General features: G+C 38.9%; 3 protein-coding genes across 7 annotated transcripts; 2 read left to right on the top strand and 1 right to left on the bottom strand.

Annotated features, from left to right (window-relative positions):
- eif2b5 (eukaryotic translation initiation factor 2B, subunit 5 epsilon) lies at positions 1 to 12,183 on the top strand. The gene is made up of 16 exons (XM_088617070.1): positions 1 to 217; positions 1,163 to 1,287; positions 2,139 to 2,324; positions 2,756 to 2,933; positions 3,177 to 3,257; positions 3,369 to 3,446; positions 4,239 to 4,551; positions 5,360 to 5,505; positions 5,832 to 5,976; positions 7,245 to 7,346; positions 7,649 to 7,756; positions 8,451 to 8,541; positions 8,944 to 9,067; positions 9,761 to 9,886; positions 10,562 to 10,672; positions 11,181 to 12,183. Exons 1-16 carry the CDS (start codon positions 53 to 55, stop codon positions 11,244 to 11,246), a joined length of 2,145 nt encoding a protein of 714 aa, XP_088473196.1. The 5' UTR covers positions 1 to 52; the 3' UTR covers positions 11,247 to 12,183.
- A 1,855-nt stretch (positions 12,184 to 14,038) lies between these two features.
- Positions 14,039 to 17,927, bottom strand: mul3 (mitochondrial E3 ubiquitin protein ligase 3). Of its 3 annotated transcripts, none has more exons than XM_088617099.1 (5): positions 17,828 to 17,927; positions 17,174 to 17,297; positions 16,820 to 16,907; positions 16,148 to 16,268; positions 14,039 to 15,444 (listed from the first exon to the last, which is right to left on the bottom strand). In XM_088617099.1, the coding sequence occupies exons 2-5, from the start codon at positions 17,288 to 17,290 to the stop codon at positions 14,958 to 14,960; spliced, it is 813 nt and encodes a 270-aa protein (XP_088473225.1). In that variant the 5' UTR covers positions 17,291 to 17,297; positions 17,828 to 17,927; the 3' UTR covers positions 14,039 to 14,957. The 3 variants fall into 3 exon arrangements, with proteins under 3 accessions (XP_088473225.1, XP_088473216.1, XP_088473206.1); XM_088617090.1 differs by having other exon boundaries at positions 17,756 to 17,903; XM_088617080.1 differs by having other exon boundaries at positions 17,744 to 17,902.
- Positions 17,928 to 21,196: 3,269 nt separating this feature from the next.
- Positions 21,197 to 24,429, top strand: LOC148677043 (uncharacterized). 3 transcript variants are annotated; one of them, XM_088617047.1, is made up of 3 exons: positions 21,206 to 22,201; positions 23,172 to 23,283; positions 23,315 to 24,429. In XM_088617047.1, exons 1-2 carry the CDS (start codon positions 21,424 to 21,426, stop codon positions 23,270 to 23,272), a joined length of 879 nt encoding a protein of 292 aa, XP_088473173.1. In that variant the 5' UTR covers positions 21,206 to 21,423; the 3' UTR covers positions 23,273 to 23,283; positions 23,315 to 24,429. The 3 variants fall into 3 exon arrangements, with proteins under 3 accessions (XP_088473182.1, XP_088473173.1, XP_088473165.1); XM_088617056.1 differs by lacking the exon at positions 23,315 to 24,429 and having other exon boundaries at positions 21,197 to 22,201; positions 23,105 to 23,231; XM_088617039.1 differs by having other exon boundaries at positions 21,209 to 22,201; positions 23,172 to 24,429.
- Positions 24,430 to 25,366: the final 937 nt, after the last annotated feature.

Genomic DNA, 25,366 nt, shown 5'->3' with positions numbered 1-25,366 from the left:
TCGCGCTTGCCGTAGTTTGGCGATCGTCAGGAGAGGAGACGAGCAAGGAAACATGGCAGGTAGAGTTGGGAAACAGAGCCGTGCCAACTCTGCGACTGGCAGCGCGAACAGAAAGGGTCTTGCCGGGCAAGAAGAGGAGGAGCAGCCGCTTCAGGCTGTTCTGATAGCCGACAGCTTCACCCGGAGATTTTTCCCCATTTCTAAAGATCAGCCCAGGGTCAGTGTGGCGTGTGCACATGGCTGTGTGTGAAATGAAATGCAAAGCTGGTTTCTCAACAACGTTCATTTTGTGTTTTACTTTTTGACTGCACGCTTCTTGATTTTTAAATAAAAGTATTACGTATAACTGTTGACATCAGGTTTTCATCGCCTAGTATTCATCGCACTGACTTACAGTACTTTAGCAAGTGCTCTGTTTTCTCTTATTTCTGTATATTCTAATTACTCCGTCCCATACCTTCTAATTTATTTATTCGTGTTATGTATAGGGACAGGTGCAACACAAATACATAACTAACAACAGAAAAGTCTTCTAAAAGTAGAAATGTAAAACTGTATCCCGTTAACATGTTGCTTCATTGTAACTAATTTTAAGTAATTATTGTGACGGGACAGCATATAATGTTTGTTTTTTTTGCTCTAGTCCAAAATATAATGTTCTTTTTTCAAACCCCGTTGGGTCTAAACTAACTCTAGGTTTAGAATTATGTTTAAAACGCTCATAACATTAATCCTGCGTACGTTTTTCATGCCAGTAGTATTTTACTAAATTACTATGTTGCGCTTTCACTTTATCTCCCTGTATGGGTATTGTTTATCTCTTACTCAGGAAACGGCAACTGGATCCTTAACCACTGATTACATTCACACGAATTCACATTAATTCATAATAGTGGTATGATAGTATAGCAAATGTTCATTTTCCCAGAAGTATGTTTAATTATAGTATTAAGATTGTAAAGTGGTATAATGTTGATTTTGGGGGGGGAAAAACAAATATATTTGAAACATTGACTGACATTCTTATATATCAGTGCTACAACTATGTTTGGTTTCTGAATTGTATTAATCATCCTACTGTCTACTGAATATTTAATATTGAATATTTAACTTTATGCTTTATGTGAAGTGGTTGTTTGACAGTTGCTTTTCTGTCATTCAGGCTTTGTTCCCACTGGCCAATGTGGCCATGATTGACTATACACTGGAATGCCTCACCGCCACTGGTGTCCAGGAAACGTTTGTCTTTTGTTGCTGGATGTCGAATAAAATCAAAGAGCACTTGTTGTGAGTAACGTCCCTTCTTTGTAAAAAGAGATTTGTTTTCACAACATCTCAGACTGATTTGTACTCATCTGCAGTGAGGTTTTATGGCTTTTTTTTTCCACAGGAACTACATATTACGTTTAAATTCAACCTTAAAGGGGAACTGTAGGGATATTTTTATAGTTTGGGATTAGAAGGAATTAGCATTGATGAGTGCATTTCAAGATCCAATGAAAGTAGAATATACACAGTAACGTGTTAAAGCTCCAATTTACATCACAACATAGATAACATTTCCAGGTGTGCGCAGTGCCATATTCTGTAATTCAGAACAAGGCAACAAAACGTCCGATGAGATGAAGCAGCGCTACGATGTTGTGATCATGCGGACTTGTGAACACATCTATTTGAATCCAACAGAAATATTGTTATCCACTTCACGATATTGCTACAAATACTACTTACAGTACCTGTTAACTCTGCATGCAGATCACTTTGGAACATTTCTGCAATTAAATGTCTGCTGTACAACCTGTATTTATATGTTCGTACATCCCATTACAATATTCATTGTGGAGACTAGTGAGCAGGAAGGGCCGCATCACATGGCAATTTGTGGGAACTCTTGCTCTCTCCCCCTGGGGATACTGGGGGGTTGCCACACCATGGCAACTATCCAGCACTTTCTTAAAGTTCACAATTTTGTGCTTGTTTCAGAACTGGTCAAATTTTGCAAACACAGTCAATTTATTTTGTTACTGAGGTTCAATTACCAGTCCTGAGGAATGGGGACTGCAGTTCCCGTCTAAGTTTGTCACTCTGCAGAAAGCTGTCTGGTATCTGTTGTGTTTATTTCCATCTTTATTCCTTAGGAAGTCAAAATGGTGCCGCCCGACCTCCCCAAACACAGTACACGTCATCACGTCAGACCTGTACCGTTCCCTGGGGGACGTGCTGAGGGACGTCGATGCCAAGTCTCTCGTCCGTGGTGACTTCCTTCTTGTTTATGGGGACGTGGTGTCCAACATCGATGTCACCCAAGCCCTGCAGGAACACAGGTAGAGCCCCTGAACTCCTGAGGGTGTATGTAGCTTCATGTAGAGCTGCTGTATGGATGGATTGTAGGCCAGGGCTCTCCATGTCTGGTTCTGGAGGGCAGGTGTCTGTACTGGTTTTCTCTGCGTACGGTAGCGTCACCTGAAGCACTGCGAGAAGTTGTTAAATTGGCCAATGATGAGCTGCTTGAGGCATTTGCTAGTTGAGCTGGAATGAAGAGCTGCTGACATGCTAGACTTCCAGGAGCCGGATTCTTGTAGGTTCATAGCAAGTTGGCTGTTGCATAAAAAAGTGAGTTTCATTCCGCTTTTCCTCACTCAAGAGGGATGCACGGTTCTTGCGTTCCAGAACTGCATTAGTTATGATGTGTTTTCTTCCGTTCTATTTTGTGGATCACAAGTCACAAATGAACCACAATCATTCTTCTGCGTAGGAATCGTCGCAAGGCAGAAAAGAACGTGTCTGTGATGACCATGATTTTCAAGGAGTCGTCGCCCGGTCACAAGTCACGCTGTGAGGAAGACGATGTTATTGTAGCTGTGGACAGCAAGAGCAAGCGGGTTCTTCACTACCAGAAGACTCATGGGCTAAAGAAACTCCGTTTCCCAATGGTAAGCAGTTGTTAGCAGTGCTAATAAGGTGATGAAGAAAAAGAGTCTGAAGCTTCACTTCCAGTCTTCTAAAAGTAAAAATTTAAAACTGTATCCTATAATATATAAATTGCAGAATATTGAAAATATATTTTTTAAACAAAATGATAGTTAACAGTATGTTGTTTTAATTGATTACTTAAACATAAAATGTTACAGTGCAGAAGTCAGAGTGTTTCATCCACCCTGTATTTTGTTTCCAAGAATCTGTTCCACGGTGGAAGTGATGAGATTGAAATTCGTCATGATCTGCTCGACTGCCACATTAGTATCTGCTCCCCACAGGTTTGTACATTTCTAGAAAAGACAGAAAACTAGAGACGTGTTCCATGCAGGTGACATCACTCGCAAAAGTCAAATTTGCTTGATTTGCTCCAAATCAGCATTCATTTCCAGGTTGCAGAGCTGTTCACTGACAATTTTGACTACCAGACAAGAAACGACTTTGTCCGTGGAATCCTGGTCAACGAAGAGGTATGATTCAAAGACTAGTGATCATCTCAAGTGTTAGCCGGGGAAAAGTATAACAGGTGCCAGGTTGGAAGTAAAAACATTTTTTATTTTTTTAATTGATGACATTGTGCAAAAGTTTCCTATGAAATACTAATGAGTTGATTTTTATGTAGCCTCCATCAGGTAACATTTTTAATAATAATAACTTTTTTAATTAGCCTATTCTCAAAGTGCTTTACAGAAAAGAAAAAATTAAAACAACAAAAACTGTAATGAAGATAGGAGAAACAGGAGGCTTTGGAGTTCAGCAGAAGATGCAAAAGGTTAGACACAGACATCAGTTAAATAAAAGCCTTTCTGAAGAAGAAGGTTTTGAGTCCATATGTAAAAGAGCTCAGGACACACCTTTCCTGCACCTGAAGTTGCAAGGTTCCTAGTCCTGCTCTGACACGCAAACACACAGTTGGCTGTTCTATAACTAGATTAACAAAATACTTGGTGCTTCTAAATTTAAGAAAACAATTTTTTATAAAGTTGAAATTAATTTGGAAACCAAACATGTTTTAATTTTTGATATCCAGTAATTGACCAGAAGGGGATAGAAGCATTGGGGGAAATTATCGCTCTCACATCAGTTTGTACAACAATTTATGTTTCAGTTTGATCCTTCATAATCATTTTATCCCAGAAGCAGACGCAATACACTGCATGTGAGACAGATGAGCTGCCACTTTCACACCACTGTAAATTCCTTGATATGCAAATCTGGCGAGTGATGGCCTTTTTCCAGTCTGTGCCTCTCTGGCATTCCAGATTTTGGGAAACCAGATCCACATGCACGTGACCGGGGATGAGTACGGAGCCCGAGTGTCCAACCTGCTGATGTACGACACCGTCTCCTCGGACATCGTGCGGCGCTGGGTTTTCCCGCTCACCCCCGAGGTGAACTTCGCCGACCAGGAGGGGCAGGCCTGCACTCACTCCCGGCACAACGTGTACCGCGGCGCAGGGGTCAGCCTGGGCCACGGCAGCCACATGGAAGAGAATGTGCTGATCGGCCAGGGCACGAGCATCGGCACCAACTGCCACATCTCCAACAGCGTCATCGGGAACGGCTGCACCATCGGTACGGCGCCGACTGCAAACCCCCCCCATTCCGGGCCGGGCTGCTACCAGAAACGTTGACGGGTGCTGGCTTGAACTGATCAAAGTTAGATATATTCCGGCACCCAGAGAAGTTTTAAACAACGTGGCTGTGAGCAAAGGAAGCTGCAGTTATTGGACCTGCAGTTCAAAGGCGACCACCGGTCCCAGTTTCTCAGACCAGTTTTTAAATCTCGGTCACAAAATAAATTCATTGCCATTATAGAAAAACAAAATGAGAAAAAAATGAATTAAGCACAAAATCGTGAACTTTGTGAAGGTACTGTAAGTCGCCTTCGAGTTCCCATGAATTGTGACGTGAAGCTGCCCTTCCTGCTCACTACATTTTACTTTTATTGCCTCTTGAAATGTACTCATCAATGCTGATTCTTTCTAACCCCGAAATATTACAATGGCATTGCAGTTCCCCTTTAATTATTTTAAATGTAGCGCTATGTCTGCCTGAAGTACCCCCACGTAAATTTGATGCGAGAATAGATTGGGTTTGGTCCCAAAATCTTCAAGGATAGTTTCAAGTTTTTAATATGGGCGACTCAATCAGTAAATGCTCTGTGATCCAAGCATTTTGGGCTCGAATCTGGGTCATGTCACTAGCCAAATGTGACTTCACAAGCAGAGCCGTGTAACTGAGCTACTTATAACACTCTGCATTCTCAGTTACTTATAAATGAAATACCCGTCTGTGTTAGTGTTGAAGCTTGCCTACTGTGTTTATTATTTCATGTAAGAGCACCCACTTATAGTCTAATCCATATCTTGCCCTTTTCTAGGGAACAATGTGGTATTGGACAGGGCCTACATCTGGAATAACGTCTGCATCGCCAGCAACTCAGAAATCAAGCAGTCGGTTCTTTGCGATAACGTGGAAGTGAAGGAAAATGTCATTTTGAATCGCCAGTGTGTCCTTTCTTTTAATGTGAGTCTACACCTGCATCTTAGTTGAGTAGTTGCCAGCAGTTACTGTGTCTGTAGATCTTTAAGATACTGAATGCCTAGATCTGACAAAATATTGGAAGATCTTTCAAGTGCAGCTCTTCTTGATTCAGGGAGAGGCGCTATTTCACTTTGGATTGATATTCTTAATCTTGATTGTCATGATGGAGTATGTGAAAATGTAGCTCTAAGAAAATGCCATTTTTTTACTTATTGTTTTCAATGGAAGTAACATAGTGGATTATAATATGCTGGGGAGATCTAATTCTTATTGGTGAGCCTTTTGGGTTGTGATTTTCGTTGTGGTAGGTGGTCATTGGGCCCAGTGTGACACTCCCAGAAGGCACAGTTGTGTCAATGCACCATCCTGACGAGGAGGATGAGGAGGATGAAGACGAGTTCCTGAGTGATGAAGCAGAGGTCAGCAGCAGCCAAGCCAAAGCAAAGTTAAAAGGTAATCTTTTTCCTTTGGTGATCTTGGTTAAAGTTTTTTTTATTTAGAAATGCATATGTATAGTATGTATGCAAAACCTTGGGCTCTTTAATTGTGTGGATAATGGAGAGAGACACAAAATAGGTGTGCTTATTTATTTCCTAGAATGTATTTTCAGAAATCCTGTGCCTTAGAAGTTGTCAGAAAGATTAGTACATAAAGTCTTGGTTAAATAGATGGGCTGTATTGTGGGCTAGCTTGGTTTTTAAGTTTGTCCTGTTTGTGGCAGGAGATAAAGGCTGGCTAGGAAAGTGTGATTTTACTTTTGTAATACCCTTACACATCGTTACACTTTGCGCTTGTAAAGCCTAAGGTAACACTGAAAGATTCAGAACTGCACCTCCATAGATATTGTTGTTTTAGCCAGCATGGTAATGCAATACCTAACCTGTATACACCAGTTCCTGTTTTTATGAATGTTCTTTTTATGAAAATGCAATACTACGAATTATAGGAATTTTCACCCGCATTTCGAATAACAAAAGTCAATTTCAAAACTACAAAGAAGCATTACAAAGAAAATTTTCAAAACCTCCACCAAATGTTGAGAGTGACGAGGAAGGCATCATATAGACTCATTTCGTATTGAGTGTTCGGATCACATTGGACTGACTAGTATCGGTGAGAGCTGGCACAGAGTGGCATGAGAGGCATGTTTGATACAGTTCACAGCTTCTTGCTTCATGCATTGTTCATTATTGTGTGAGCTCTTACTTTTTGTGTAAAAAACGTTGTGATTTAGACTTTATCATAGACCCTAAAGATATTAAGAAAATTGTGAGTGTGTAATAATACATAAAGCAAACGAAGTGGTTACTGTACAGTACTGTACCTAGGTATGATTAATGATGTCTAACTACGTAAAACAAAGTATGAATGGTAGTTATTGTTTTTTTTGTCATTTTTTTGGTGAAGAAAGTAAGAGTAAGGGTGACATTTTGGGTTCCATAATATTTGGAAATGATAAATAATTGCAAATAATGGAAAAAGGTTTTTCTTCGTACACATTTTTGCTGTACAATAGGGTTTCTGAGAACTAATTGCATTCATAAAAAGAGGTATGGGTGCATATTGCTTTTGAAAAGTAGATAATTCCAAAATACATATTTACAAAACCTACTAGGGAATTGAACTTTTGGGCACTTTGTGAATGAATGTCTTTCTGATATGTATGATTGTTTTTTCTTCAAAAAGAAAACCTACTAGCTTTAAACATAATTTACATTAAGCTTTCAGTGCTGCCGAGGTTGGGTCAGAAGGCAAAGGTTACATTTGGAGATCAAGCAACCTGACAGAGGCAGAAGAAGATGAGTTGTCCCAGTCTTTGTGGGGTAGGAATTCATATTTCACATAAAAACAGTAAACTATTGAGTTACTCAGTGTTCCATGACGTTATCTACAGTGAATACTTGAACATGCAGAATAATCCCATTACCAAATAACTTAATCACTAAAAAGTAAACATGTGTTGTTGCATATGCCAGCCTCACTACTTTTCAGAATCTGTGAAAAGCAGTATTTTCAGCTTAAATTTATGGTATGCTGCTTGTTAAAAAAGAAACCTTCAGTCGTTAATCATTACATTAACTGCTGAGTGTTTTGGAGCTGTGCTTCATCAGGAGTGTCTTGGCAGGTATGGTGCTGAACCCCGACCCGGAGAGTGAGAGTGACAGTGAGGTCAGTGAGGGCTCTCACGACCTGGACAGCCGGGGTGCATCTCCTGAGCTGGATGATGTCAAAGGTGAGAGGCCACAGAAAGGTCATAGTTCACAGTGGGCAGCTTTGAGATTTTGTATTTGTTTTACATCTCGGAAGATGTTTGATTTTATTATGTTTCCCCTTGAATAACTTCTTAAGTTTCATCGCCTAAATTGCTCCAGTAAAAAAAAAATTATACAACTGTATAATCTTTGAACATCTCTAAAGTTAACAGATTTGGATTAATAGGTACTGTATATATTTGAAAGTTCTATTCAGCCTATTCTATAATAATGTGAAACTAAAACTTTATTTTTTTTAAAATGAGATCTCACCTTCTGTTGAAACTCAAATAACTTAAATAATAACATAAAAAAAACTTTCTCTTCCAACAGTTTATCATCTTTTCATCCATCAGATAATGGACTACATTTCCATGCACATCTTATGTAGGATTATCACTGGATAAGGTTATTTAATACCATTTGCAAAGTAATTCTGGGAACAATGGTAGCTCTGTTCCCTGTGTCATTCAAGTTTTTAAAGTTGCCAAGGTCCGGTTTTAATTTAAGTCATTGTGATATGTTTTACGTGTTCTTTCATTTTAAAATGATGATATACTGTAGGTCTGAAATCCAGTGATGTTAGCAGGTGATTGAAAATGGTTCTGATGATGTGAGCTGGTCTTCTCAAACAGCAGCATTGAGAAAATGTGGTCATGTGGTTTTTGATGGCAGTTTTCCAGGCAGAGGTACAGGGAACTCTTCAGAGAGGAATAGAAGAGAACATCAGCTGTGACAACCTGGTTCTGGAGATCAACTCTCTAAAGTAAGACAGTTTCCCTTCCTCCCCAGTCCCTTTCAGATCTCAGATATACCAGATAATTCATGAAACAGTGTACGTTCCTCATCTTAGATGTGAAATAAAGGGGGTAATATTTAATATTCTTGGAGATACACATTTCATTGAACTCCTGTGACATAACAGAATCCTTTTTACACTTACGGTGCTGTCAAAATTAGAGATATACTGCATTGCCAATGGTCATGTAAAGTTTTCTGTTTATGTGTTTAGAATTGAGTATAGGGTTATGGCTTTAAAAAAATGGTAAAGCATTAGATAGTATACAGTCTAAAGGATGTAACCAAATCACACTTACCTGAAATCATGTCTCAAGTAGTGGAGTTATCTTTTTAACAACTAATGGCCACCTTTTTTTCTATTCCACAGATACGCCTATAACATCACCTTGAAGGAGGTGATGCAAATACTCACTAAAGTGGTCTTGGAATTTCCCTTCCAGCAGGAAGGGCAGCAGCTAACCACCTCTCAGTACGGCTCTCGGCTCATTCCTGTAGGTGACCAACACTGAACATCCGCAAATGTCACAAACTGAATCATGGCGTGCCTGTCTGCAACATGTATAGCTGCAAAGGAGAATTGTGAAAAATGAAATAAATTAGTTGGCTTTTACAATTTTAAGAATTTTCTGAATTCTTAAACTTTTAGTGTTTGGTTCCATCAAAAACCCTTCTTTTAAGTCATTCAGGTGTGTTTCTTTAATATTTTTGTCAGGATACAATTTAATTCATCCCTGACTTCGGACGGACCTAACCTTTGTACAAGAAGTTGTGAATGATCGAATCAGGCTTTCATTTTGTAAGCATTTGTCAGGTTGAGGTATCAAGGTGTCAAGAGAACTTAAAAGCTTTAAGTGTGATATATAGCTGAAAACAGATTTGTGTTGAAAACTGAAGTCATTTGATTTGATGGCACTGTGCACAGTGCTATAAAATAGTATATGCTAGGGTTCAGGGGCTATAAAGTGGCAGGTTGCCTATAACCCCATGAGTCATTAACTGCTTTGCAGCTAAGTGAAGAATTCAATCAACCTATAACCATCCTCCAACAATTTTAAGATGCTTACCTAGGTGCTGGATTTCAGACCCTAAAAGCTGAGCAAGGAACCCCAAAGGAATCCAAGCAGTCCCCTTTTAATTGTAGTCTGTAGCAAGATGTGCTTTGAGATTTGTTTTTATCTTTTCAGCTCTTAAAGAGATGGGCCCTTGTCTTTAAAAACTACGTCAAAAGAGCTCAAGACCACCTGGACTGCTTGGCTGCCATTGAGGAATTTTTCCTGGAGTATGATACTCACTGGGGAGCGATGCTTAAAGTGAGTCTGTTGACTCTTAATATTATTCTTTTTTTAGAACACCCTTGTGCTTTCTTTTATCATTAATACTTTTTTTATACCGTTTGAGCTGGAATTGTTTCTTTGTATTAATTCCCTGAACTTGCTGCAGTTTCCTGTTAAGATCATGAAATTCCATCAGATGTATTTCTTCAGTCATTCTTTTACACCATAAAGGGTCTATTTTGCATTACTGCATCCATATAGTATGCTGTAATCTGGAAAAGAATGAATTTCACACTGAAACCTATCACTGGTTGTATGTCTCTGTGCAAATATTTTCCTCTGTCTGACTAGTAAAACACGCCTGCATGCTACCTTATAAGAATAAGGTATAAGAGGAAAAGCTTTTTGCATAAAATCTTACTATTACAATATTTACATTTGAAAATTTCAAGTACATATCACATTCAGACAGAAAAGATTATCATGTACAATTCACCTGGGTTATGATGATTTTATATGACTGTAAATTATTAAGCAAAAGTTCTGGCTCATTATGTTACTGGGTGGAGATTTATCTGAACTGCATGCATGCTTAGATTCACATTCAGTTGCAATGCAAATTCTATTCCATTTTTGTTGTTTATCTTTGTTGATCCATTGGCAATGCATTTTTCTTTAGGTCATTTTCTTTTGCACTTTTTTTGCTCCCAGGTTCTGATGAATGCCTACCAGCAGGAAATTCTAGCTGAGGAAGCCATACTGCGCTGGTTCTCCAAAGGTGTGAGTTCAGAAAAGGGCAGGCAGCTGCGCAAGAACCAGGGGGTGAGTCAGTTGGCAAAGGAAATAGCAGGTCTTGTGCCACCATGGGAGCAAAGGTTTCAGGTTGAACAACAATCTTCATCCTGATCAGGGATGTGCAGTTGAAATGCAAGTGGGCTGGGGTTGGAGAGTAACACAGGCATCACAGTTGAATTGAACAGCGCATATGAGAGAGTCAACAGTTCATGTTTGCATTGAAGGAAATGAGTGATGTTTTAACAGAAACAAACAGTGATAGGTATTTGGGTGCTAACTTAGAGCACCCTTTTAGTAATAAAAAATTCTGATCAACATCATCTTAAATAATTGCGATTCTAAAAACCATGGTGATGAAATGACTTGGAAGTCGTTTTAGTAAATGCAAATAGAATATATTTTTATGGGGAAAAATAAAACTTTTTGTAATTCTAGAACAATCCCCTAATATTGCTAGAAGATATAGTTCTGTTCTGAAACTCAATGCCTCAGTGGGTACAGCAAGTGGTACACTTATGATCCTTTGTCATCACAGTTGTTGAAGTTCATCAAGTGGCTGGAAGAAGCAGAGGATGAATCTTCTGAAGAGGACGGGGAGTGAAGTCATTCCTACCGCCAGAAGCTGTGTCCTGTCCGGACCAGCATAATGTCTCTGTGTCTGTGTGGTCACAGGTGACAGAGTGGAGGAGAGCAGTCAAAGGAATGCTTGGGCTGTGGTCTTGAATGAAAATAGCTCTTCACTCAGTGCTTCATGAATTAATTTATTTATTATGAAATATAGTTCTTCCAATCTGCTCCATTTGTATAGGAAAGTGGATTGAGAGTTTCAGCTTTGCTCTCAGGAGAAGTGTACATTATAATTTTAATGAAGGGACATTTTTCAACTTCTCCTTTCTAATGAGACCATATCCGTGAATGTAAAAGAAATAAAAGATATGCCGCAAAGGTAATGCATTATAAAAACACATGCATGCTAAAAATACTCAAGTTAAAGTGGAGGCCTCCCATGCACAAGTTGAGCTCTGTGGGTTCAAGCCTGGTCATGTCACCAGCCAGCAGTGACTGGGATTTCCCAAGCAGCGGTGCACTATGGCAGTACTGAGGGGAGGGTGGGAGTCGCCAGGGTGCCCTGGATTCTCGGCAATGTCAGCTACCCCTGTGGCCCCCCTGGGAGGTTTGCAGTGCACTGTGTGAGGGAGGAGCTTCTCCACAGTTCAGCTCTGACCCTCTGGCATGGGGGTATGGGGCTGTGCTGCCTGCGATGCGTTACAAGCAAACAGCTCGGAGGTGGGCAGCTCAGAAGAGTCTCCCTACTGATTTCTCTTGTTCTCTGACACCTGAAAAACAAAATTGATCATTTCAAAATCGGATGGATGTATCGAGTAAATGGCAAAATTCTGAAAACCACATACTAAGTATATTCTTTGGCACTGGGTCATGCATTTATAGATTATTTTCAAACATTCTTACTTGAATTTTGTGTTTGCCATTTCTTTGTGGTAAAAATACTATATATTAAACTTCACTATTAAAACCCTTTTGCAAAGTACTCGTGTGTCATTTTCGAGTTGTACACAGCATCAAGTGACTTGTTCTTTTCACTGCAACGGTCTGGTGTAGAATAATAACTTACTTTTTGATGCTCATTATCACCACAGATTGGACATACCTTGAATGCAGACATTTATTCCACATTGATCATGTTGTCTGAGCTGCTGGGAGATCTGAAAGATGTCTCCTGATGAATTGCATGAATGAGAGATCAAAAATACTCTGCAGAGCCAGTAAAAAGGTGATACTAGGTGAACCAATAAAAGGGCAAATGGATAATGACTTGTTCCATAGAAACGGACTGAGAGGTAAAAATGACAAAATCTAATAGTGAAGGAACAGAATTTACAGCAGACTCGTTTTAACTTGTATTTTTGTATTTACAGTTAATTTCCAATGATAGAGCTAACTTACATTAGCTCTAATGTAAACAACTGTTTAACATAATTTAAATCTATTATAATTATGCATTAGGGATATCTCACTATGTTTACAGTGGTCTGTTTTGACCCTGTTTTGTCAAATGATTTGTAGCACCAATATGTTGTACTACAACAAAAGAAAAGAAGGGTGGCACAATGTACAATTTTAATAACGTCCTGATCAATGCTCGCTCTTTTCTATATATCAACTAGGTACAGAAGAAAGACCGGGTTTGCTTTCCATTCTGAAAGAGATTTGCTAACAACGGAAGCCTCCAACATTAAGATTTGTTGAACAAGGTGACAGTGCCCCTGACCTGCTTTCTCACTTTCCTCTGCCTTGTTGTAGTCATTGTTGAAACCAACTTATGCCTTGTTTCCATTTTCACATGGGCTCTTCAGTGTTTCCTGAGCTGCCAGTCAGGACATGAAGAGAAAAACTCTCAGGGGAAAAATACATTGAAAATGCAAATAGTTACATAAAACAATGCATTTCTTTGTTATCCATTTTGTGGTAGGTGGGAATAAGTCAAAAAGCCTTTTTTTTACCGCTACCCTGATGTAAGAAAAGGTCAGACTCTTGAACTTTTGATTGACGTGTTTGGTTTTTGATTCAAGTTTTATAAGATGGGAGAACAATTAGCACCACATGGTCTCTGTGGCTCACGCAAATGTAGTATTTGATGGCAAAGAAGATAATTTTTCTATCTTAGCCATAATGATTAGTTACTTTCCAGATCCTTAGACTAAGCACAGAGATAATGATTAAAATTACTCAGTGTTGGCAGCATTTGTTTAAAATACAGTATTTGACAAAGACAGTACTAACATGCTCCAGTACATGCATGAGAAAAACCTATCGGATAATGAATCCTTTTAAGAACAGCTCACAACAATGTTTCTCAATTACCTGTGCCCAGTAGAAGCAGTACTCGATCTATAAAATGACAACAACTAAATACTGGTGCCAATAGCATTTGGTGTGTTTTCTATGCCTCATTATATTTTAGCTTGAATTTAAATCCTGAAACGGGACTGCCTATACTACAAAGTTATTACAAAATGTTTAAGGGGACGTTCCAGGAGGAAATTGCCTCTGGAAGTCTCTGACACATGGGAGCACTGAAAGGTTAAATAACTATAAACAAAGAAACTCTTTTAAGTTCTCATCAAGTCAAAAGGTCCTGTGTGTCCGAATTATCACTCATCCTGGCTTTTATGGGGCTGATGAAATACACTGGGCTGATAAGATCCCAAGAAACTATCAAATAAAGGAAAAGGTGAGCTGCTGAGGCTTCACTCCCTGTGACTCAATGATGGCAAAGCAGAAGTGACAAAGCACTGAGCCCTTTAACGGACAGCTGGTCGAGGAAGGAGTCTGGAAACTAGGTAAGGCAAGGATAAAGACCAGATAGCAGAATAGCTGATAAATGTTTTTATTGGAAAAAACACTTTTAAGTTTTGTTTAGAATTTTTATTTGTGCATTTCCTTTAAAAAACACTTTGCATTATCTTTTTTGATCGCTTAAATGCATAAAAAGTGTAAACATAACAGTTCTTGTGAGTTCAGGTTTAGATTGAGTTGCATCTGTTACCCCTATTCTGCTGTGACCGTTTTTCAGAATCACAAGTGTCTTAAAGCTTAATGTCTGATTTTGAACACCCATCTTTTCACTAAAATCCAACTTGATTTGCAGCCTTGTCAATCAGCACAAGTTCAATGAGGGAATAGGATAGTGACCGTATGAGGCAGTTACCAGAAAAAAAAAATATCCAGCCCCTCAAAAAGCAGTGAGTAATCAGTGATAATTTCTTTTTTTGATTTTCTATAAGCAATGACTGGGAAGTTCTTAGAGAGTTGCAAGTGACTCCAGACATGTGAAACACCCAATGCACCAATATTCTTGAGCTCTTCTGTCTTAACAGGTGTTATCCACTCAGACAGGCTCCGTTGAATGGCTCACCAAGTACATCACTACCTCTCTGAAACCCTTAATTTTACAATGATGATTATAAGCATTTAACTTTTCACTGCTTTCTATTTGGGGTCCTGATCTAGTCCAGCATTGATGCTGCTTCTCCAGACTATATACTGTATTGTAATGACAGGAAGAGATCTAGAATAGAGGTATTTAAAATACAGGGCCTTACAATCCATATACTTACAGCAGTTTGTTTTGATCATCTCTGTAATGGCTTGATTAACCATACTGATTGGAAGCTCTTTTTCATTAGCAAAATTGGAAGGTCTGGGTTTTAACTGCCCCTTGCCAAGAAGATTAGGAGATCACTGCAACTCTCACAGGTGTCTCTTTCAAGACGAGACTCCCCCGGAAGAACTAATCAGCCCTCCTGTCTTTCTGCTTCCAGTAGGCCTTATAAATGGCCAGTGCCAGGAGGACAGCTCCTGCAATCCCAAAGGCAGCGGTCAGCACTTTCCACATTGAAGCTGACCCCTCATGCTTCTGCAAAAAGCCTCTGTAGTCCGTGGCAACCAGGATGTACTCCCTCCCGTCCCGCGGAGGGATAAGCTTCAGCACTTGGCCCTGTTCCAGGACCAGCTCCCCGAACCCTGTCGCCATGGCACCGACGCGCAGCAGCTCCTCGCTCTCCTCCAGCCCGGCGGGCTTCTCCCCGGACAGCCCCTGCACCACGAGGTCCACAAGGCCCTCCTGGGGCTCGCGCACGCGCTGGTGCACCGTCTCCAGGTGCAGGCCCGAGGCCTGCAGCGGAGACGTCACCCTCACCGCCACTGCGCTGCTGGAGGACGCCAGGCTGAAGGGCACGGTGTTCATTGACTCCTTGCGGTTCTTCCTCGTGTGAGCCCTAAAGGAGGAGCAGCGGTAAGCCCAGGGCGCCAAAACGTCAGAACAAAGCTTTTTTTTTTTACAAAAATCTGCTATATTTTCAATTCAGTTCTCAATCTGACTTTTAAAGCCGTGTTATTCACCTCTCAAAGCCTTTTAATTCGTGGTCTAATAGTTTTACGCCATAAACTGAGCAAGGTTCTGTTTCAATCTAACACTGGGAAAACTACAACTGTTTATTTATTAGTATCACAAATTGCACCTGCAGTAACATTAGATGTTTGATTCCTGGGGATAAAAATCTAAAAAAAAAAAAGAGGACAAACAAGTGATAAAACTTTCGCCGTATTTGTTTTTATTTGCAGAATTTAACATTTAAATTAATGTCAGATAACCAGACATTTTATCTTCAGGTTTTGAAAAATATTTATGGGAAGTGGCACATTTTCACTCAAAGTTTCAGTTATTTTTTCCCCTTTTTCCTGAAAGTGGTCCTAAATGTTTATGGAAAGCATGTGAAGGAACAAGACTAATTCGTGTCATCTGAACCTGGTTTTTGGTAATTAGCTGGCTTGCAAAAACTGGAATAAAGCTTGCAATACAGCAAAAATAAAAAGAACTGGAAGAGGAAGAACCATTTTCACACAGAAAGATGAGGCTGTAGTGGACATTGCTGAAACTGAAAGGGCCTGACGGGTGGATTATTTTCCCTGTGTACTGACCATGTCTTCATGATGGAGTTCCACACTTTCCAGTGCTCTTGCACAGCGACCCTCTGAATCACCCCAAAGCATCGTGGGACATACTGGCTGGCCAGAGGCTCACCATCTGGTTGAACATGTCCTGGAACACAAACAGCAGCCCTTACTGCCACTAGGCCGATAAGGAAGGCCAGTGTTACACAATACTGTGCGGCTTTCATCAGGGGTGCTGTGTTCTCACCACCTTTGCCTTGTGATTCCACATTGAAAATTATTGGATGTATTTTTTGGTACAGTCATGAGTGTCTTCAGCTTCAAATTTATCTTCCCACAGTGCTACATTACGTTATACTATACCAATGTTTCCAAAATCAAATCTTCCAAGTGTGGTACCAACCAGCTTCAGCAGGGTTCCTTGTGTTTAAAGAGAGTGGATAAAATACATACCAACAAGAGCAAAGGTAAATAGGCCATGACATTAAAAACTCAATGTTAATTAAGTCTGAAGTCAGATAAAAGGGAAGCCAGAACTGGGATTGAGGGTTTCAATGTTTTAGGTCTAGATCTTATACTTGGGAATTAATGAAAATACTGAATTGGTCTTGTTACAATATCAGCACGGACAAAAAAAATAATTGAAGGAAATGTGGTCGCAGACTAAAGCTAGTATGGTTCAGCAATAAAATAATTTACCTTCAATTGCAACATACTGGAGATATTTGTGCTGTGAGGATTTAACAATCTTTAGTAACTCTTCATTAGGCTGAAACTTCGGTATCGCCTTATAAAGAAAGAAAAATTGATTAATGAATATCTTTTATGTAGTACTGCCACGCCAATTTCAAATTCAGGCTACGTAAGATAGAGCATATGCACAACAACGATTTTCCAAATTAAATCTATTTTTGTGGGAAATTAATGCAACACATATAAACACCCATTTCTCCAGTCACTGTTAAATCTACTTTTAAATGTCATATTGTTCAGTGCATGAAGACAACGCGGTTATTGGCACAATCGTAAATTAAAAGCACTTTGCTACTTTACCTTAAGCTTTTGAATTTCTTCTCTCTTTTGCTTGTATAAGTGATAAAAGAGCGCGGAGAAAGCGAAACTCGATCCCACACAGATCACGGTGAACGGACTGATATCACTGTCGCTCATTGTCTAACTGGAAGAATAGTACATGAAATGTTTTGACAAAGTGTTAACAAGACAGTAAATGTACTTCTAAAAATTGCAGTGCAGTGAGACATACATAAAACTGATCTTAATTGATGTTCGAAATATTCTGAGCTACTCAAACAAGAAAGCAAAGCAAACAAGTAAACAAGTAGCTCCGACAAGGGCCGTCAGCAGTGAAGTACCAAACTATCAAACACAGAAAACCAGTAGCTGTACACGTATGAACAAATGCAGAGATAACACTCTGCGATATCTCGCTCTCTAACGAGCATGAATTTAAATAATTCCCTTCATTAAATCCCGTATTACGGTATTTACACAAGACTACAATTTCCAGATGAAAACGAATCCAAAAGAGAGCCAGTATTGTTCTAAACTAAAACGTTTCATTATTATGATCTTAAATACAAACTTCTGGAGTTTAAATCGTACCTGAGTATCTACCTTTCTGGTGTAATAAAAAAAAAACTGCCTTTCCTGGCCTTGATCCGAAAGCAAAAGTATAACAATGATGACCTTTTGTGTTTTCGCTTCCTTGTGTTTCTTGCAAAGTAATTCAGCCGCACGTTGTGTAAACGCTGGTTTCTCGTCCCTGGAGGGCGCCGAATACAAACTTGTATTTTGGAAAAGTGGTAACGTTGTTTTAATCAATATCAAACGTTATAGTACTTCGTTAATTGCTTCAATAACACAAGGCATTGAGATAACTTCATTATTTATTATTAGTCATAGTTACAGTAAAATAAATCGTAAACTGTAGTTAACGGTAATATTGAAATACGTATTGTTTTGTTATCATTGATGGTTCTTAATTGACAAGAACAAGTAAGCTTTATAAAAACATTTTGCTCCTTATCTATATTTATAAGAAAGCTTGCCACCACAACAAATAACAGCAATAATGTATTTACAGTACACACAGTATCTAATTGGTATATTTTGATTTTTGGGAAGCTTTTGACAAATATTCTTCACACTAGATTAATTTTCAAATTACAGGCATGTTGCAAAATATGTGTTTGGACTGCGAATTGGTTGATAGGAAACAGATAAGTACAGATAATTGGTGAATACCTCAATTAGGGTGATATAATTTGTGGAGTACAATAAGTGATACTCTGTAACCCTTTTTTTGATCCAGTGCTTATTTTTTAGGCACTGAGTCTGAAGGCTAAACAAAAGTATCAGGTTATGTTGACGTAAACATAATTTCATTCAGCAAGAGACAGACCTTATCAAACGTAGTTCAAAGGATCAAGCACGGGGTGTTTCAGTCACTGAAACAAATATGTTGATACAGTGTTGAAATCGACACAAAGTTTATAAATGATCTAACAGTGGCTTACAGTTACTCTTTTCCTTGTCTCGGTTGATTTGAAGCAGAATGTAACAGCATAAGTTTTTTTTTATTTTATATGGCTTTTTTTGTTGGGATTTGTTCATTTTGAAGTTGGGCCCTCTCTCAAGTCCTGGAATAAATAGGAAGGCCTTTTCTGCCAGATGTCTTGTGAGGCCGAAGTATGGACAACTGAACCAAACTGATGAGCACTCTCCAGAAACATGAAAAAATCAATTCTGTGCTTTGTCTTTAATTTTAATTTATTTTGGAAATGTTTTTATCCAATATAACTTAAAGAGGCAGTAATTTTCTAAGTTGTACAAAACGTGGTACCCGTTTCCACAGCTGGGTTTGCTGGGGCAGTGTGGGGGAAGGGCCCTGCTCAAGTTCGCAGCAGTGGTGTTCTCTGTTGGACCCAGGGCCTGCAGTCCTAATCACAACTCCACCCTCCCACCCCGATTCCTCTTGTCTTACATGTCAAGAGTTTGTTCTTTACATTTTATTAGTCTATAATAAATGAATAATTTCTTACACTTATATAGCGCTTTTGTGGACACTTGGCAATCAGGACTCCACATCCACCTGGATGATGTGACAGCAGCCAAAGTGCACCAATGTGCTCCCCACACACCAACTCCCAGTGGGGAGGAGAACAGAGTGATCAAGCCAATTCATAGATGGGGGTTACTAGGAGGCCATGATTGGAATGATTGGTATGATTGGGAGGGATGCCAGGACACACCTACTCTTTCTAAGAAATGCCCTGGGATTTTTAATGACTATATCCAGGACCTATGTTGTAGGTCTCATCCAAAGGACAGTGCCTTTTTTACAGTGCACTGTCCCCATCATTTTACTGGGGCATTAGGACTCACACAGACCGCAGGGTGAGTGTTCCCTACTAACACCTCTCCCAGCAGCAACTTCAGCTTTCCCAGGAGGTCTCCCATCCTGGCCTGGCTCACACCTGTTCAGCTTTAACTTTATATGATGACTGAGCCATCATTTTGCTTGATTTGTTACTTTTCACCTCCCAGGACAATCTGGAGAGCAAGGTAAGAGTAGCAGTTACTACTCCTTTAAACACATGCAGGTGGGGCTGCACACTGGTGGTGGTGGAGGGGAGTCTCCATTACCTGTAAAGCGCTTCGTGTGGAGTGTCAAGAAAAGCACTAGATAAGTGTAAGCAATTATTAATTATTATAATTATTACATCACATAAGCAGGGTTAAAGCTGTTCAAATACGTACACACTCGGTGATTAAATTCCATTGTTAAATTAGGTGACGTTGTTTCACTTCACATTGTAAGAAAAGTGTCTTCAGACAATTTAGCAATTCATTAAATTGCTAATTGAATGGGCATCAAGCAATGTAATTGTAATGAGGGATATCCAATCCTGTTTTTTTCACGACAAAAATAACGTTACTGCTTAAATGTATCTCTTGAAAGGCACACATTTGCAGACATTAAGGTAGTACTGCATCTAAAATAGTTGTCCAATTACCGTGTCCTTCTTATGGCTAATATGTTTCCTGTTGTTTATACAAGATACACAGGTATGTTTAACAAACAGTAAATGCAAACAGTGAGGTATTTCTATTTGTCAACCTAGTGTAGAGAAAAAATCACGTGGTGTGATAGGCAGACGCGTACAGTATATATAACACGGGAAAGGAAATCCTGATTAGAAATGATGTTCCCTAACGTTGAAGTATTTCAGACTCTCTTTGCTCTCTTATAATTGATTCATAAACCTATCGGCAGAAGAAAAACAAGGGATTTTGTTAAATATGAACATGATTACCGTTTTAAGTAAGATCTAACAGTCTGCAATGTGTTAAAATTCATTTTGTTGGAAGGGCTATTCGGAAATACCCGCTCCACCTTTTCCGTCAGCTGCTGGAGGCAGCAGACATAAGATCGACAGAGTTCAGCCTATTTCTATCTGTATTTTTATAAACGACAGCGAAAATAATAAAGTAATAAAATATTCAGCACAATTTAAAAGTGTCAGTTATTCGTATCGAATTCTGTTGACAAATAACGTGTCATTTATTAGTACGTGAAGAACATCGCTTTACGCTCGAAAATTATATTGTAGCGAAATCTAATATCACAAAAATGGTTCTATGTGAAGGACTTACAAAGATCCATTATTTGTATATTTTTACATACATTCGCCACTTTTTTTGGAAGCACAGAGCGCAAGACAGGAATACGCCCTGGACTAGATGCATACATAGTTGTAATTCATTTAAAAACTTAGTTTTTCTTTGTCAAACTCCTTCTTCTGTTTGATAAAGAAGCCCATTGATAAAATGTATGTATATAAATCAAATGTAGACGCAGTTTGAAACACAGTGGGTCCTTTTCGATAATCGTATCTTTTCTATTTCAAAATATTACATGCTCTTGTGGTCTATCTCTTCACTCTTAATATAGATGCGCATTTCATATTGCATTTCTTTTTTATTGCCACGGGCAACGTCACGCGTTGTGTAGCTAAATAGTCTTCCAGTTTACCACGAATCCGCCTCTTCTTAATACGGCCAATGGTATCAGGTCTTGCACCACCGCCCACCCCTTTCCCCCGAGGTAATGAGGTCTAAGAGGTTGTCTTGTGGACGGATTCATCTAATGGGAGAAGTGTTCTTTAAATTAAAAGATCCGCCAGAATTTACTCTTTTTTGGAGCCAAACTTTCATTTCACCTCTTGCTGACGGATAGTGATCATTGTTTGCCCGCTTGTGGCGAGGTTATCAACTTCAGAATGTCGGCACGGAAAGACTTTGCAAATCAAGATGCACAACAGCAGATGGAAGAAACTGAGTTTCAGCACATTTTGGGCGAAATTGGGGGTAGAGAGAGGATTTTCCTGGTAAGTGATGTTTGTCAGCAAGGAATGTCTTCGGTGCTGGAAGAGTTTTTAAGTGACATGTTTCCTTCTGCTTATAAGCCACCTATGCGTAGATGCGGAGCTGACAGCATACCTGACAATAACAGTAATGGTACGGTTAGTAACGCTACAAGAAACGACCGTGTAGCTTGTTTTAGGTCCCAAAAACACGTTCCCGAAAAGGACGAAACATCTCTTACTGGGAGGCCGGAAGGATCGGAGTTCAATCGCATGACCCCTGGGGTGGATAGCGACCGGACTCAGCAGGGCAGAAAGGCACGCTGGAAAATTGGCAAAGCCTGTCAGGCCAAAGAGCGGGCCATAGACTCGCCTGTTATAATCTTTATTTTCAGGCACGAGTTTGTGTCTTGCAAAGCAAACCGAATCTGCCTGAAGGAGATCCTGAAGGACGTGAAAGCTCGTAGCCGGAGAGCGGACGACTTGCCAGCTGTGCTCGGCTTGATTCACTCGAGGAGCGAGACCGCAGAGACCAGCGAGTCGGTCCGGATTCTGGAGCGCTCAATGCGGACGGTGTTCCGAAAACAGTCCCCCGATTCGGTGTGGGTCGGGCACTTCATACCCAACAAAGGGGACGGAATGCTGGAGATCAAGAGAAACGTCTGCAAAGCAGTGCAAGCGTCTCCTCGCACAGGTATTAAGTTTTTGTCTTGGGTGTATTGCAAACAGTGCAGTATTACATTCGGGTTAAAAATAGCATGAGTATAATAATATGTTGAGGATAATGAGGATAATAATATATCCTTATTGGTACCGGCTGATGTAGTGCCAGGGAATGCATGAAATATGTATGAGGGATGTAAGGAAAAATACTTTATAAAACTCTCGAAAGAAAAAAAATAGATATTACTGTTCTAAACGGATAAATCTTAAAGGGAAAATCTTTTTTTTTTTTCTTGGAACATGAACTGTGCCAATGTGGTTTACTCTTCCGGAGAACGTGAAAGTTTTATACAAATCTCCGCTAACCACTCAGGTTTAATTTGCACTCGACTCTAGCTTTGTACTGTATTAAATGTGATTTACTGCATACAAAATACACATATAACAAATATTGTATATTGCCTCCAAAAAGAAATGAATAACACTTGATTTAAGACAATTCATTATTAATAATGTTTCAAGAACAAAGCGATACGAGCTTTTTTCGTTGTCGGGGACGTAAAAGAAGGAAATTGTACTTGATATTCATTATATTTCAGTTGATACATGTCAAAATTTAAAAACAGGGTGCCGTGTAAAAATCGAATAAGAATGAAAGGAATTTGGCATTATCTTGCTTAGAGGAGTGTTCTTCCTTAGTCTACTCTTACAACATTTACTCACAAGTGCCTTTCAAATTCTAGCCATAGACTGCAGAGTGCAGCTTGTATTTTCTTTTATATTTCTCTAAATTGTATACCAACCACGCTACATTTTTAGTGTTTTAGGGGCACAGAAAAGTGCCAATGTACTGTACTTCTTTTAAAATGCAGAGGCGAGCTAGAGTCGAGGTCTGTGATTTAGATCATTCCTTGTTTTTTTTCTTCATATCCAGGCATTTGCAGTTTGCGTGAGAAGAATGGACATTCCTGAATTATTTGTCTTTCTGGATTTTCCTTTAGGTAAACTAAGGGATACGGAAGAAGGAATCCCACTGACAAGTTCCATCTCTGACCTCCGACAGATTGATTCCATGGTGAACAGTCTTGAGAGCCAGGCCTGAAGACAACCCCAGTTACAGTGTAACTGACATCGGAAAACTGAGCCAATGAGCAATCTTTTGTGATTTGGGGTAAAAGTGTTGACCTCAGCTTAAGATACTAACGTTTACAAGGCATTCACTGCCAGTTTACAGACAAAATAGCTGCAGTTCTCAGAAAATTGTAACTGGAAACTGATTTCTTGGCATGACAGTCTTATAAGACCTTAGTGAGTGGTTGATTGTTTGTATTTCTTCTCATCAGGAGAAGTTGAAGAAAAAGACCAACTCAAATGAATCAGGCTGGATATAAAGGACAAATACAAGGTTAATGCTGTCCTTCAAGTGTGTGTAAGATCAGGAGACTCCTCAGCAGATATATTGTCTGCAGCTCCCTGGTCTGTTACAAATGCATCATCACATCCGTCTTCATGAAGAGGAGACTTGTTTAGTTTCTCCACATCTCCTGGAGTAATCACACGTGCCAGTGTGTTATGTAGAAATATTAATGAAGGATTGGGAAATCTCTGGCAATCACAAAGGGCAGGAGCCCCTTTAGAAATGAGCTTTCATTTCTGTGGTTCATCTGTGTCCCTGTCAACATTGTCCATATTTACAAAATGTTGTATTTTTAATTTATTTGGTTGACACTTATACCCAAAGCAACTTTCCCAGCTGGAAATGTATTTTTACTGGAGCAATTTAGGTGAAGTACGTCTCTCCTGGGATCTGAAGCCACAACTTTCCAATTACTCCAGAACCCTGACCACTGCTCCACACTGCTGTCTTAGTCTATATTACACGATACAGTATTTTACTTACTGTTGTTTTAAGCAGTAAATACAGTACTGTACAACTTAAATATTGAAATCTTAAAATGCAAAGAAGATTTGGATTCAAACAGATGTTAGTCCTTAGTAGGAAAGCGATAAACCTGTGAAACCGTCAAGGACTAGTTTCTAGGGATTTGTTCTGCAGCTTTCTTAGCACATTGGTACTGTATCTCAATTTCTCTAACAAGGTCAATTAATTGAAACTGAGATACCTGTAGGAAAAAATATTGAGTTTAATTTAATTTCTCTGATATCAGCTGAAAAACTGATTCATCTCAAAGTTAGTTTACAATGATCGCTGGTGCAAATTGCAAATTGCTGTCAGATAAGTAAAATACTGAAAATAATTTTGAACATCATGTATTTAGAAAATGGATGTAATTGTTTTTGCACAGTTATGGAAATGACATATTCAGTTCTCCCTTTCATACATTATCATTTTAATTTTTAAATATTGAAATATTGGTAGACCTGCACTTTTCCTTGTTAAATGAAGTTTTAGTTATGGTTTATCAAGAGCGTGAATCCATTAGGATTAATGTATTTAGCACCTAAAGTAATTTTATTTACTCTTAGATAATACTCAGGGCTTTTTAGATAAATTTTCATTTTGATATATATGGAACCTAATGGCCTTTGAACCGAATGAACCTTTGTAACCTTTATTTTGTTCTTACCTATTGTAAATATTTATGTATCTTTAAAAATATATAGACTAAAAAATGATGAAGTTTAAGATAACTAAATCTTATTTTAAAAATATAAACACAGTAAAAGTACTATATATTTGATTAGGTTTTAATTACTGATGCTTCTATACTTGAAGAACATTGTATATTGTCATTTGTATTTTTTAATCTTTAGTAATCTTACAGTACGATATAATGCTAACCCAGTAATATGTAACACCAGTGAAGTTTATGCTAGCATTGCATTCTAAAATAATAATCAGTGCTATAAAAACAGACAATCTTTTTTATTAGCTCCAAATTATTGTGAACATTTCCTTTTTATTTTGCTTTTTGTCAATCTATGTGGGGATAGAAGTAATGGATTCAACTAATAAAAGATTATATAGCTATTTTGCAGTTTTTTATTTTTACTTGCATAGTCTCAAGATTTATTATTTTGTGTTGTTTTAATAAAATTGTTTTAATATTTGATCAATTTGTTTTAAATAATTTATAAAATGCTGCTAATGGTGTAATTAAATGAAATTCACATTTTAAAGGTGTCTTGTTTGTTCCTTTTCAAACTTGTGATAAATTAAAAGTTCACCAGCTTT

The sequence above is a fragment of the Lepisosteus platostomus genome, chromosome 2 (assembly GCF_059453375.1).
Source record: "Lepisosteus platostomus isolate fLepPlt1 chromosome 2, fLepPlt1.hap1, whole genome shotgun sequence".
Lineage (NCBI taxonomy): Eukaryota > Metazoa > Chordata > Actinopteri > Semionotiformes > Lepisosteidae > Lepisosteus > Lepisosteus platostomus.
This window is presented reverse-complemented; position numbering and strand designations above follow the sequence as displayed.

What these genes read in the sequence shown, in the direction of transcription:
- eif2b5 (XM_088617070.1), top strand. Translation starts at nt 53, where the DNA reads ATGGCAGGTAGAGTTGGGAAACAGAGCCGTGCCAACTCTGCGACTGGC. An exon ending in TTTCTAAAGATCAGCCCAGG is followed by an intron (nt 218 to 1,162) that starts GTCAGTGTGGCG and finishes TCTGTCATTCAG; the next exon opens with GCTTTGTTCCCACTGGCCAA. An exon ending in GAATCCTGGTCAACGAAGAG is followed by an intron (nt 3,447 to 4,238) that starts GTATGATTCAAA and finishes CTGGCATTCCAG; the next exon opens with ATTTTGGGAAACCAGATCCA.
- mul3 (XM_088617099.1), bottom strand. Translation starts at nt 17,290, where the DNA reads ATGAGCGACAGTGATATCAGTCCGTTCACCGTGATCTGTGTGGGATCG. An exon ending in CCAGTATGTTGCAATTGAAG is followed by an intron (nt 16,269 to 16,819) that starts GTAAATTATTTT and finishes TTTGTGTTCCAG; the next exon opens with GACATGTTCAACCAGATGGT. An exon ending in AACTCCATCATGAAGACATG is followed by an intron (nt 15,445 to 16,147) that starts GTCAGTACACAG and finishes CTCCTCCTTTAG; the next exon opens with GGCTCACACGAGGAAGAACC.
- LOC148677043 (XM_088617047.1), top strand. Translation starts at nt 21,424, where the DNA reads ATGTCGGCACGGAAAGACTTTGCAAATCAAGATGCACAACAGCAGATG. An exon ending in GCAAGCGTCTCCTCGCACAG is followed by an intron (nt 22,202 to 23,171) that starts GTATTAAGTTTT and finishes ATTTTCCTTTAG; the next exon opens with GTAAACTAAGGGATACGGAA.